The 14,195-nt window shown below is 44.9% G+C and overlaps 1 protein-coding gene across 1 annotated transcript in view; it reads right to left on the bottom strand.

The window, feature by feature from the left end:
- Nucleotides 1-1,595: 1,595 nt before the first annotated feature.
- The window catches only part of Thbs2 (thrombospondin 2), a 29,156-nt gene continuing 16,556 nt past the window's right edge, over nucleotides 1,596-14,195 (bottom strand). Inside the window, exons 14-22 of the mRNA XM_036169279.1 lie at nucleotides 13,259-13,366; nucleotides 12,502-12,661; nucleotides 10,276-10,394; nucleotides 9,376-9,610; nucleotides 7,658-7,885; nucleotides 6,947-7,218; nucleotides 6,324-6,421; nucleotides 5,007-5,146; nucleotides 1,596-3,588 (exon numbers count right to left, since the gene is read on the bottom strand). Coding sequence (XP_036025172.1) covers nucleotides 3,581-3,588; nucleotides 5,007-5,146; nucleotides 6,324-6,421; nucleotides 6,947-7,218; nucleotides 7,658-7,885; nucleotides 9,376-9,610; nucleotides 10,276-10,394; nucleotides 12,502-12,661; nucleotides 13,259-13,366 — 1,368 coding nt within the window. The 3' untranslated portion in view covers nucleotides 1,596-3,580. The remainder of the gene's footprint in view (nucleotides 3,589-5,006; nucleotides 5,147-6,323; nucleotides 6,422-6,946; nucleotides 7,219-7,657; nucleotides 7,886-9,375; nucleotides 9,611-10,275; nucleotides 10,395-12,501; nucleotides 12,662-13,258; nucleotides 13,367-14,195) is intronic.

Here is a 14,195-nt window from a genome sequence, read left to right on the forward strand (position 1 = left end):
TACACTAACCCACTTCCTCTGTATACAGAAGACAGTCTTAGATTCCAGAACTATGGCATTCAGCCAGAGGCTGAAAGTGTGCAGCCTTCAGATCCCAAAGAATGTGTGAGAAGCAGAAGAAAGGAGATATGTGGGGCCATTCTTTCATATAAAGCCACCTGATTCCAGGGACCCTCCTCACTCCTGGTCATGTCATAGACAAACAAGCTTCAGTCCTGAGGAGAGTTACTCTAATGTGCCTAGGACCATGGGGTTGGGGGGAAATGTGGTCAGAAAACCCATGTTTGTCCATAGAAGATCAAACAGAAAAACAAAATGCACAAATGAACAACTGAGCAATGCTCTGCACTAGGACTGGCTTTTCATCACAGCTTAATTCTTTTCTATTTCTTGAACTAAAGATGCATTAGGTGTCCTTCCATACTACCCTGTCATGGAATATTTTTTTTTTGTACACTGTGAAGCAATGTTACTCTGATTAGTTTAATAAAAAGCTGAGTGGCCAATAGCAAGGTAGGATTTTCTGGGCAGAGAGGACACTGGGAAGAAGAAGACAGAAATGCCAGGAGAAACAGAGCAAGCAGAATGGGCAGTATGGAGAAGAGGTAATAAAGCCATGAGGCAGAAATAAATGAATAGAAGAGGGTTAATTTAAGTTATAAGAGCTAGTTAGAAACAAGCCTAAGATAAAACCAAGCTTTCATAATTAATAGTGTCTCTGTGTCATTATTGGGAAGCTGACAGTCCCTATTAAAAAATCTGCCTACACTCCACCATTGACCAGACAAGGTCATGCCCCACTCCTTGCCACTGTGGTTCTAAGCGTTGCAAAGTCTTGCTCAACAATGTACTCACGCCTAACCTTTTCCTCTATAATTACAGGTGCAAGTCCACCAGCTCAACTTGACCAATCCAGGGGCTTTACCCCCATCTTGTCACCACAGAGAGCATGGTCCCTGTATCTCATCACCTCATTACTTGCTGTCAGACCCACTGCTCCAACCAAAGACACCCACTCTGTCTCTCTCTCTGACCCCCACCAGCTTCTCTTCTACCTGCGTGTTGCTCTCTCCTGTCTCCATTTGCTTAACTCACCATCACATCCATAAACCTTCCCATCAGCTAAAGGAATTTCCCAGGCTGCATTGCGTGATCATCCCTGGTACCAGACCAGGACTTGCTTTGCTGTGTGCTGTCTGGTCCTTGCCCTTTCCTCTGCTTGGGATCAGTAGGAGAAGCGAAGCCCTACTGCGTTCTTGAGCAGTCCTTTGTGTCTCTGCCTTTTCTGAACCCTTTCTTGGTTCTTATCAGAGTCACAGAAAAGTTCTGCTCCTGTCTGACAAGAAAAACCAGCACCGGGGTCATGTGCACACTAAGGCCTCCAATGGAAGCAGGACCTGTGTCAAAGACAACTGCTTTGAACCTTGAACCTGCACACATACTAGGAAAGCTGACAGCCAAGGGACACCACTTCTTTCAGTTTCAAGAAACAAAATGTCAGTTCTCCCTAGGTGAAATGCCCAATCCCTTTCCAGAAGGAATCCCACTCTTTTTAAAAAAGGGAAAGAGATTCACTTATAGAAACCTTTTTTTTTTTTTTATAATTTATTTGCTGTTGTTAACCTTCAGTATAAAAATGGAGCTCTAGCTGAACGTAGGGTTTCAGTGGTGAAAAATTGACCCAATGAACAAATAAATAAATATTTACAATCTTTGGCAAAAACAATGTTTCATTAACGTAGATGAGAAGCTTTTGTTCTTTAAAACTACATAAATAATTTACAAAAATAATATGGTACATTGAATGTATTCACATCGTCCCCACCACCTTGTACCATTCAACCAAACGTCCCAAGTGAAAGCCTAAATGTTCTTCACATCCTCACAGTCAGAAGTCTCATGTTGGCCTTGGGAATACAATTCCACAGAAAGTAAAAAGTGCAGGATAACAAAACACAAGGAAATGCACCCTCAAAGACACTCACACAAATAACTGTGTCCAGATGAATTGTGAAAACTCAGATCAAAGTCATGGATTCTTTCTTTCTGACTTAGAAATGCAATGGCCATTACCAGCAAAGGGACCGTGCTCCACCCCGACCAGAGGGACAAGATATACTTCCACTGAACTCACGTGGAGCAAGAGACAGTACTTCCAGCTGGGAGGTCATGCAGCTTAAAACAATAAAATAAAATAAACCAAATGCATGTCTGTTATGGTGTGACTGATTAATGGGTGTGCCTGGGGGGAAATGATGTTTTCTTCAGCCTTCAAATAAAAAGAACCTATATACAGCAAGTAGATAACAGTAAAAGGAGTTGAACTAAAATCATTGGTAACTGTGCATATTAAGGTTCCATTTTATCATGACAGAGAGCCTTGTATTTCAACCAGTAGATATTTTGGTAAGTGTATATTTATATCATTATATCCTTGTCATATGCTTATTTCTAGAAATTATACTACAAATTTGTTACTTTGCATGTTTAAAATAAGTTAATGAGTGGAGCTACATTCCAAATTCATTTAATAAATATTAAGAAAATAGCTGTATCTGTAACCTTAATGAAATTTGTTACCAAATGAGGCAAAAGCAACTTTTGCATCATTCCAAAGCCTAGACTAGGAGTAGGGTACCAAAGTGCATTTGCCAACTTATCTGCCGACCTGTTTCCTAGTAGCAGGGAGAGGGAAGGATGCCTAGATGGAGATTCAGAGCAGTCAGTATGCAGAACCCGATGACTTCCAGTCAGGTAGGCTCTCCATAAGGCCCAACCCAGGCAGCCAGCTTAACAGGAGGTGCTTGCCTCTGCTGCCTCTGCTGAGCTTTTGTTTTGAAAGCTCTGAGGAGCCCACAGCTGGAGCCCGGAAAGATCCCCTTTTGCAAGGACACACCTTCTTTATCTTTGTCAAGTCAGCTGTAACTGTGGGCCAAAAGGAGTAAGAAGTGGTTTCCATATAATTTTGCAATCATTTTCTATGTCCCAATTAGTCAATGTTTAATATCACTGGACAAGGGGCCACAGTCGTGTGACTATCTTCTGGCCTCTTCCTTACTGCAGCCAAGTTCACCTGATCTTTCTTTATAATTGACCTTACAGGATTTGTGTGTCATTGTAGAACAGCACGAATCCAAGAACAGTGACAACATTAAGCACTGAAAGTAGGTGAGCAATATTTTTCATGCTTAATTTATGAGAATGACTTATACACAATATTCCCTTCAACTCCATATACACATAAATACTGCAAGTAATTACATTTTACATGTAAACGTCATTCTTTTTAAACAAACAAGAACAGGCAATGCAACAACATGCTCAGTTTTCACTCCACAGTGAGTCTCATATTTCATCAAACTGCTTCCCAGTAGCAGGCTAGATGCTCATCTTGCAGCTCCCTTGATGCTTATCATATGAAGGCACTTGGACTTGATGCTGATGAAGGAGGTGAAGATCCACTCAGTTAAGGTCAAGAAACAGGAAATGTCGAAAGAGAGAAAGCTGCAAGTACCAAGATGGACTGACATGTCTAGCAAACAGTGTCTGTAGCACATTGATGGAACTGCAGGGTTGCCCTCTAGACATCTAGAAGAGAAGGAACAATGGGATTAGGATGGAACAACCAGGGGGATTTTACTTTGTTTGTTTGTTCATCTCATACCTGTAGCCCAGGCTGGCCTAGAACTTACTATGTAGCTCAGACTGACCTCAAATGAAGCAATCCTCTTGCCTTGAGCTCCCAAGTACTAATATTACATGCATCTGTTTTACCTATAACCTCAACTATCACCATATTAATTTTAAGATGGCATATGTAAAATAGATGGGTAGAACAGACTTATAGATGGATGACAGCTATTTGGGTGATGAGTAGATGAAGGATGAGTGAATGGATGAATGATAGAGGGATGGATGGATGGATGAATGGATGAATGATAGAGGGATGGATGGATGGATGGATGGATGGATGGATGGATGGATGGATGGGTAGGTGGGTGGGTGGATGGGTATTTGGATGGATGGATGGATGGATGGATGGATGGATTGATGGATGGATGGATGGATGGATGGATGGGTATTTGGATGGATGGATGGATGGATGGATGGATGGATGGATGGATGGGTATTTGGATAGATGGATGGATGGATGGATGGATGGATGGATGGATGGATGGATGGAAATAGGTGTTAGGAAAGATGGGTACATAGATGGATGGATTAATGAGTGGATACATGAAGAAAAGAAATCTCTCCAATGGAATCCTAACATAACAAAAAGATCTTCAGTGGAAGGAGAGAAAACAATGTTCTTGTCTTTGCTTCTCTTTGATTTGTGTATTACTTTCAAAGGGTGAGTATTGGAAAATATTTCTGAGCTTTACTAATCCTGTAGAAGGCATGTCATTAGGCTAGACTGGAGTCGTTTGCTTTCAGGTTTATATTTTGGTTCAGATAAATAAACTTCTAGCAGTATAACTAAGAAGTAGACTCCTTTCTTCCTTCTCTTCTTCCTTCTATCCCTCTTCCCTCCTTCTCCTTTTCCTTCTTCCTTTCCTTCCTTATTTCAATTTTTAGTAAAGATAGTAATATAAAATGCCCCTAGAAACTCAGAAAGTATGGAAACAGGAAGCTATGGGACTCAGTACAGTGGTGGATCACCTGTGAACTATCAGAAAGATTCAGATTCAATTTAAAACAAAAAGAAACCAGAGAGAGAGAGAGAAAAGAGAGAAAGGAAGAGAGAGAGAGGAGAGAGAGAAGAGAGAGAGATGAGGGAGGAGAGAGAGAGAGAGAGAGAGAGAGAGAGAGAGAGAGAGAGGAAGAGAGAGGAAGAGAGAGAGAAAGAACATAAGTCACCTAAACACCTAAACTACATCTTTGCTGGAAGGGTAGAAGCCCTAGCTCATCATTCATTCCCTTGGAATAAAGCCTCTGTAGACAGAAAAGTCGCTGTCAGCCCTCCCTGGTCCAGTGACCATTCCCCAACAAGAAGATGCACTTACCTCTGCATTCATACTTGAGGTCCGAGAAGTAGACCATTTCTTGGGAAAAGACAAACAGGCCCAGCCGTCCGCCAGCATAAGTTTGGTCATAGATTGGTCCTGAATCAGCCATGACCTGCTTTCCTTCATGCACTAAGACTCTAAAACGGGTAAGGGAGTAAAGGATAAAAGAGCATTTGAACTCTGCAGTACATTCACTGGAGGCTAGTGGTTAGTTCTGGATGTCAGCTGCTGATCAAGAGGAATCGACTGTCTTTGTTTGGTGCTAAGGATGAAAGCATGGCCTTGTACATGCTGACCAAGAGTTCTCTGCTCTACCACTGAGCTACACCCAGACCAACACAGAGAGATCTATAATCCCACTCTCTGCTCAGGATTTTAGCAACTGGGCCAGGCTTGCTTTCCCTGTAAGAACACTGGGCCCTGTCAGGGAGCAGGATCTGAAGAGCCCATTTCTTCTCACAGGCAAAGCTGCTGCACTCTTGGTGTGTGTGATTACAACCACCCAGGTTTGCAGCACGTTGCCTTTAAGAGCCAAGGTAGTATGCAGAGTAAAGGATGTTTCCTGATTGCCTGTAGGGGATGAGTGCCTGTTTCTCTTCTTTGGAACTGCATCAGGTCTTCCCCCGAGTATGGCTCCCTCAGCTTTCATTTTCCAGGAACATCCCAAGTTTCATCTTTGTCCCATTGTAAGTGCTATCTGTGAGTGGGGACAGGACTCTATCTTCCTGGCCCAGGGTGTGAATTGATACCACAGAGTTCCCTGATGGAGCACATAGCAAACGGGAACCTTTTGCAGGGACATCACACCCTACATACCAGTTTACACCTCACCTTCCCAGACCCTCAAGGATCCGCAAACATCAGATAGCCAACAGTGGTGTGGCTCAGTGGTAGAACATTTGCTTATCATGTACAAAACCCTGGATTCCATCCAGATGGATGTGCAGTGGTTTTTATACCACCCAACAAGCATCTTAAGACATAGACTTTTTTCAAGATTTTTAAAGTTAAGTGGTGTATAGTAAGGATGCAAGATAGATGAGAAAAGGCATTCAGAACTGAGGAATCCAGAGAAGAATATAAAAGAGTTCATTATGGCATAGTTATCTATTGATATTCTCCAATGGAAAGGAAGACAGAGAAGGCAGATTGTCTACCCAATGGAAAAGCAGTCTATCTATGCATTGAAAAAGCCATCTGGCCATTAAATGGAAAGGCATACTTGTTATGTAATGGAAAAAAAGATTAGCCCATCCAATGGGAAGAAAGTTCTGAGGAGCCTGTCACTGGACAGAAATGCACAGCTGCCCTTACCTCATGTAGCCAGTCTTAGGCCTGTGAATTAGGTGCCACCTGTAGGCAGTGTAGTCTTTCCAGCCAATGTTTTTGGGGTCATGCCATAGTGTGCGCACCTGTGGAAAAGCATCATTGTTGAAGGATGGGGTACATGCCTCTCTACCATTCTTCTCCCCCTGGACAGTACAGTGCTAGTACAGTCTGAACTAGTACTACCCTACATGAAATAGATATATCATGTTTGAAATCAAACCCTGTGTATCATCTACCCTGCTATGCACTCCAATGGGGTACTGTAACACGCACCTAAATCCACCGCAATCCGTGCCACAGTTAGCACTAAGAGCATGAACACTTGGCCCAGACAGTCATGGATCTGAATTCAGATCTTCTCTTTTTGGGTGTGAAACTATAAACAGAACCCTGACATTGTCCCGTCTCTGTAAAAGACTGGACATGTGTTCAATCTTGCCAACTATGCTGGCACAAGCACTGGGCATTCTGTGTTTAATAAAGTAAGTATTCAATGCCAACTATTAACATGATTTCTACTTGAATAAAAATTAACTGAGAACATAATTTAAAATTAACAAGCATGTAGAGTCTTTCTGGAAGAGGTCATCAACTGCCTAGTCCCTCACCTGGCCTTCTGTGTTTCCTGTATGCCACAGGGCATTCCTCAGATGCTCGCCAGTACCAGTCGTGGAGTTTACCACTTTGAGTGAAACGCCAGAGTAGCCATAAGCCCGACTTGGCTTGTCTTCCCAGTAGGTCTGGGTGACCTGCTTCCACATGACCACGTAGAAGCGGCTGCTTGACTGATAACCAAAGACGAAGCCAGCATAGTCATCGTCCCGGTCAGTGTTGACATAGAACGTGCCGCTGAAGTCCACAGACCCAAACTCATCAAAACCTGGATACAGAGGAAATACGCATGGTCTGAAGGCCAAGAGAAAAGCACTTCAGGGGCCCCTCAGAGGCCCCTGTCACAGAAACATGGTCTGAAGAGCATAGACTGGTTCTGCTCCAGGTTCTTCACTGAGAGATTAGCAAACTTTATAAGACTTGTGACCCAACCAATAGTCCTGTTGGACTCCAGAGCACAGTGGCTCCACTGTGTCATGTACCATTTCAGACAGTCCACAATATGAACTGGCTTATTGAACACCAAATTCCATAGACCCGAGAGGCAAACCTGTGCTTACTCAGAGCCCCTTACCAGGTTATGAAGGGAGACTGTTCTACACACCAAGGAAGGCTAAGTCTACCAGAAAAATTCTCCTGAATCCTGTCCACATGGCCGCCCACTTGGCCACTCAACAGCATCACCTCCATCGGTATCTCAGGCTCACCTACGGCAATGCCAGGGTCTGAGTTTGCTGTCTGCACCAGCTCTTTGCCTTGGTGACGAATTACCCAGTTAGGATCAATTTGTGTGGTTCCCTTGGGATCCAGAGGGACCATCTGGAAGTTCCTGAAGTCTGTCTCAGTGATAGCATTGTTCTCAGGGCACACATCATCAATATCTGGGACGTTGTCATTGTCAAAGTCATCTTTACAAATATCACCTCGGCCATCACCTGTGGATAAGAAAGAAGCAAACACGGGGGCAGGGGGAGCAAGGTGGGTGATTTGCACTTGTTTTTAGTGCGTATGCAGGGATCTCTGGGTCCCCAAGATCTAAGACTGAGCACCTTCCAGATAACTACGGGTTGAGAGTCGCCTGCCTCCTAAACATTGAGCTTGTAAAGCTGTAAAGAATCCCAGGGATGCTTTTTAAAACATCATCACAGCAAACCCTGCAGCCAAGGACAGAGCAGTAAGACCCTCACAAGGGCTCTGCCCTCCCATACTCAGAGGCGGCTGACATGTCTAAGTACATCTCTCACTGTCATTCTTAATCACTGGGGCCATTTTAATTTATTGGCATCTAAAATAGAACCTTTCCAGCTCACATGACTTTCCTTAGGGAGACTGGGCTCAATGAGTTTGGTCGACAAGCGGGGAGAGGTCATGCCTGTGACCTTACAGCTGCCCTGCCCTTGGCCACAGTGAGATGCCCACAGGCAGAGGCAATGAGATAAACCAGGCACTCTGCTGGAATCTCCTATTTCAAAAGAAAGAAAAGAAACTATATTTAATTCTTTAAACTAGTTTCCAGTTCTGTATTCCACTATGCCTTGTCTGTAGTGCTGAGTTCATGCACAAGAGGCAAGTGCTCTACCAATTAAGCTACATCCTAGCCTCAGTGGTGGAATCTTAAAGTATTAAAAATGTTGGCCTAGGTATGTCAACCTCTCTTCCTTCCCAGTCCCTTCCTAGATGAGCCAAATCCCATCTCCTGCTGTCAGGGCACTGGTGTCTGCGTCAAGCTGGGAGCTTTCTGCTGAAAGCCCTCTTTCCTGTGCAGGGAGGATCCTGGAGCTGCCCTTGGGCCTAGGCCAGTCTTTTTACGTGCTTCTGAGTCATATTGGCTCAACACCCCAGGACTCCTGGTCTCCATTTGTTCAGGATAAGTGTCTTCCAAATAAAGCTTGGATCATTCTGGCCATTGGGAGGGAGTTTGTGGCCAGCCTATCAGCAAGCACAACTATGTGCTTTGTTATTTGAGATTGTAGTCCTTTCTGGGGTGTGACTTCCTCCAGAGCTTGCACAACCACGGACCATTAATTTACACAGGCCCTCCATTTTACACTTTCCCTATTTTAGTCATTAGATACATAACAATAAATCCTCCATTCTGTCATAAGGGCTGCATACAGTGAACCTTATTTCTTTCAAAGTGATTGCCAAAGGTTTTCAAAAGTACGTGGATATTGGGCAGTTTCTTCATCCTGGCACACACAAACACACTTCTCCTCTATCGTTGGTAAAATATTAAACACACAAGAAGAAGCTGAAACTGCCAAGCAGGCTAGACAGAAAACCAGCATCCCTGTGGCCAGCACCCTAAGGTAGTCATCCTGCTGACTTTTGAATTTTAAAGTGGCTTTGTAACCACGGAAGTTCTGCCCCTGAGGGACTGCTCATGCAGTCTGCAATGCATGTGTGAGCTGAGGAAGGCACCCACCATCTGAGTCTTCCTGATCGGGGTTGAATACAAGTCTGCAGTTGTCCCTGTCATCTGGAACACCATCATTGTCATCATCAGAGTCACAGGCATCGCCCTTGCCGTCATTGTCATGGTCAGCCTGGTTGGAGTTGGAGATGTATGGGCAGTTGTCTTGGTTGTTCTGGTGGCCATCATCATCTATGTCTTCATTGTTGTCACACTGATCTCCAACAAGATCATTGTCCAGATCCGTCTGGAAGAGAGAGCAGGAAGCAAACACCATGAACACCCCTTGAGGAAACGCATGAAGGCTAGGATGCTAAACTAGAGACCCACCCCACTGTATTACAGGTCAGTACTGGGGCGCAAGGTGCAAAAATGGGGTATGCTGGCTCACTTACTAGCCACACAGAATAGAGCCTGGAATCCAGACACATGGGTTCAGGTTCTCCCAGCCTGTGCCCCATCCCATAGGGATGGTTAACTACCCTTAACAATCACGGGTACCACTTTCCCACTATTTGTTACTGTACTCTCTGCAGACCATACTTATAGGTAACATTCTCCTTGTCCCTTCCAAAGGCAAGCCTGGAAATGTGGCTGGTTCTGGGTTTGCCTTAGGGTAACCATGGAGACAAATTTCTCCCCAGGCAGTGAAAGGAAGCCACTTCCTCACTTGGCCTGTGGCCACCTAGATACAATGTGCTTGGATTTGGGCTCTGTAAGAGGTTCCAGCTGGGATTATAGTAAAATCTATGTTGTCATCTTGGCAGAGCAGATGAGAACCACACAGGAACATCTTTATGAAGCTGTCTGAGGATGTGGAACGCCCTCCTCTGAGATGCCGGACAACCTCAAAGGGTCATCTCAAGGCAACAGCTGAGGAACACAGACCCTTGCTAAGAGATATTCCATCACCTGATCAGGGTTGTGCATCAGGGGGCAGTTGTCACAGTGGTCACCCACACCATCACCATCCGTATCCCTCTGGTCTGTGTTGTAAACATAGGGACAGTTGTCTCGTTCATTGAAAACATCTGTTGGTGGAAGAAATAAAGGAGTGATACACTGAGTTAAGAGGAGGTACATCATTTTCTCATCATACTAGATAAGATATAAACTTTCACTGAGAAAATGGCAAAAAAAGTAAAGATTATTAGATTCATGGAAGAGTTATGATATATTTTCCAGTAAAATTCAAATTCCAAGTGAGACCATGTCTCCAAAAAAATCCCGATTTCCTTAGCCTAAAATATAGTTAGTATTTGGAGTTCTCTGGAGTGATGCTGCCCAGTCAGAAGAGGGTAAATATGGTGTGTCTCTGCACTTGCTATATTGGCTGTTCCCATTTAGAACTCAGGAAGTATGTGCTAAGTCCACAGGAACATGGTAGGCTCTGGCCGATGTTGCCTCCTCATCTACATATAGTAGGAGAGAATCAGTGGTGGAGAAGGTTTTAGAAATCTGAAAATAGGTAAGAAAGTCCACCAGTACTGGAGAAATAATAATTTTTAAAAAGATACAGTGGTAAAGTGAAGGGTCATAACTAATAAATCAGAAAGAAGGGACCCTGGACACTGGCCTTGCCTCAGCCCAAGGAGGAGGAGGCCACTTGGGGAGGGATGAAGGCCAATAGAAAGGACCCTTAAGGTGATAGGGTATAAGAATCTAAGACCCTAGTCAGGATAACAGATGCACTAGCCTGCATCAGGATAGAATGAGATGCCTGCTGACCGCATCAAGCTCTAAAAAGGCAGAGTGGTCCAGACCGTCCTGAGGATAAGGTTGGATGTAGAAGCTCACTGGAAAGTTCTAAAAGAATGTATGCTATAGGTCCAAATCGCAGGGAAGAGTGAGTCAAAGTGGATGAAAGGACTCCAGGCTGGGAAGGGATGAGGAGAGGGGGTAAGACTGACTTAGTACACAGAAGTAGGGCAGAGCAGTGATCTGAGTGTCTACTGGCTCTTCAGTGACACCCTGAGATAGGAGTGACTGGGTTCCAAGGGCGATGTGGTAGGTCTCTGGGCTCTATTACAGAGGCCACCAGGCCCCAGGGTAAATTGTCAACCTGCAGTGATGTCAGAGCTCTGAGGGTACTCCTATATCACTCCACCTGTCTAGGGTCCCAGATCCTGTGGTTAGACCTGATCAATAAACAGCAAGAGGTGAGACAAACAGCTCTCCTCAAGCCTGTCTCAGAGCAGAGGGATGAGGCTAGAGTACAGGTCTTGTATGCTCTAGATGGAGCATTCACTGCAGAAGATGCAGTGAAGGGAGTAAGGTGTAGCAGCTGTGAGGCTGGTATCAAGGGAAGAAGATGCAGAGAATTGTGGTTTTCTAAGAATGGGCCGGAGGCCTGTGGGAGAAGATAAGCTGTTTAAGGAATACATTTCATAATGTAAAGATAAAGTTGAACTCCTCCAAAAAGTTCGAAATTGTGAGTGAAGTTGGACCTGGTGTACAGGGAGGGCTGCTATGAGGACCCACAAAGATACCAAAATCTAGATGTCCACACCCATTACACAAAATGGTGTATATTTACAAGCCATCTAGGTACAACCTCCTACATACTTAAAAGTGATCTCTATATTATAATTTTATTGTTTCTTTTAATGACAAGGTAAAGGTCTATGGGTTAGTAAGATGGCTCTGTGGGTAGATGTGCTTCCAACATAAGCCAGATGACCCAAGCTGGATCCTCAGAACTCAACATTAAAACAAAATAAACAAACAAAAACCAGATGCAGTGGTGAGCATCTTGAGTCCCAGCCCCTCTACAACAATGTGAGCAGAAGATACAGGAGAATCACCTGGACATTCCCAGAATAGCTTGTCTGGAGTACCACGAGAAAGAAACCAGAGGGACTCTGTTTTAAGAAGGTGGAAAAAGAGAACCAACTCCTGAGAGTTGTTTGCTGACCCCACGTACACAGGGCAGCATCCTCCCCCTCCACACACTCCTAGACACACATAAATAAATGAACTTTAAAGTCTGTACATGCTCATCAGATGCAATCTCTTTTTCAACGCTCTGTCTATGGTTAGTTGATTTGTGGCTGTGGACCTGAGTACACAAAGTGCTGACTCAGTCTGAAATCATCATGAACCCTGATCTGTGGCACTAAAATAAACAGAGCCACTGACCGTCCCCATCGATGTCCACAGAGCAGGCATCCCCTTCACCGTTGTTGTCTGTGTCAATCTGTGCTGGGTTGTGCACATAGGGGCAATTATCACAGCGGTCTCCCACCTCATCCTTGTCATAGTCTAACTGACGGGGATTGAAGAGAAGCTGGCAATTGTCCTAAAAATCAACCAGAGAAGGACTTCAGAAAGAACACAGAACATATGTCCAGTTGCTGTAAGACAGCAACCAACAAAGAACCAATGAAAACGAGCCCATTGGCCCTCCACAGGCACCTTTTCAACATCATGTGGTTTTACAGTTATGTATACACAGCTGTCCTTTCCCAAAGTGTTAAGATTTCCTATTGCAAAGTGGCTGTTTCACCTACTTCAGAGGGGCATCAATAGATGAGAGAGTAGGTGAGAGGATGGACGGATGGGCAAGAAGAGAAGAGCATTGAATCCCCCCATAGAGAATCCATCCTCAGGGAACTGTGTGAGGCACACATTAAACCTTCTGCCTGTAGCATCTGTCACTTGCCTCAAGCACAGCTCACCAGAAGAAAAGGAAGCCAATAAGGTCTTCTGATGCCGTTAAAGAAAGTGACATTGCTGAGCAGTTTCTGCATTGTACGGCAGGGAGCCCCAAGCACTGGCTAATCAGCAGTTGCAGTGACAACTTTCTCTATTGGTGGCTTCTGGGAACTGTTCACAAATATGTGTCAGCAGACCCACCTTGGGGGGACTCAGTGTTTGAAGGCAGCACCCGTCCTACCTTCTCATCACTAACACCGTCATTGTCATCATCCTCATCACAAGCGTCTCCAATTCCATCCTTATCAAAATCCTCCTGGCCGGAATTTGGCAGTTTAGGGCAGTTGTCCTGTGATTCGGAAAGGAATGATAACCATGAAAGCATTCCAAAGAGGCCTTCTTTCCAAAACAGGGAAAATAAAACAAGACTCGTGAAGCCAAAGATATAAATATCTGATACAAGTCCTCAGATAAAAGCGGAAGAATGGGGGTCAGAGCCAGCTGGCCTGGACATGTGTGCTTAAGTCCTACCCTGGGAATGATGTCACTGCTGCACACAAGTAGACAAAGGGAGCCCTGTTCTGAGCCCAGGATCCCCAGGAAGGGATCAGACACCTGGGAGAACAGAGGAGGGTGAGGGGTGCCTGTCCCAGGAGAGGCAGAGGAGCAGATGTTTAGATTCCAGTTCCATCCCACAGCCACAGCCAAAGAACCAAGAGCCCCAGTATCTACGCAAGCTCGGCCCTCACTGGCCAGCAGGCCGCAAAGGAAGAAGCCTCCTTATAAGTGTGTGTGGTGTAAGCTTTGCAATTCCTGCACTTGACAGAAGCTTAGACGAAGGCAGGGCCAGCTCCACTCCAGTCTGTCACAGTTAATAGACATGTGACAACCGCTCCACTCTCCACTGTGCTGTGACCCAAACCTGAGCCACACAGACCCAACTGAGGGGCTGTAGAAGAGCAGGGCGGGGAAGTCAGTGTTGGTGTCAACCACACTGATGCCTTTGTGTGCGTGTGCGTGTGCGTGTGCGTGTGTGTGTGTGTGTGCGTGCGTGTGTGCATGTGTGTGCGTGTGTGTGCACGCTCGCACATGTGCGTGCACACGCACATATGTAAATTACTGCTTTGTTTCTGTGACAATCTTGCTTGGTTAGCCAATACTTGCCATCTTCATTCAAG

Source organism: Onychomys torridus, chromosome 19, assembly GCF_903995425.1.
Source record: "Onychomys torridus chromosome 19, mOncTor1.1, whole genome shotgun sequence".
In the NCBI taxonomy this organism is placed as follows: Eukaryota; Metazoa; Chordata; class Mammalia; order Rodentia; family Cricetidae; genus Onychomys; species Onychomys torridus.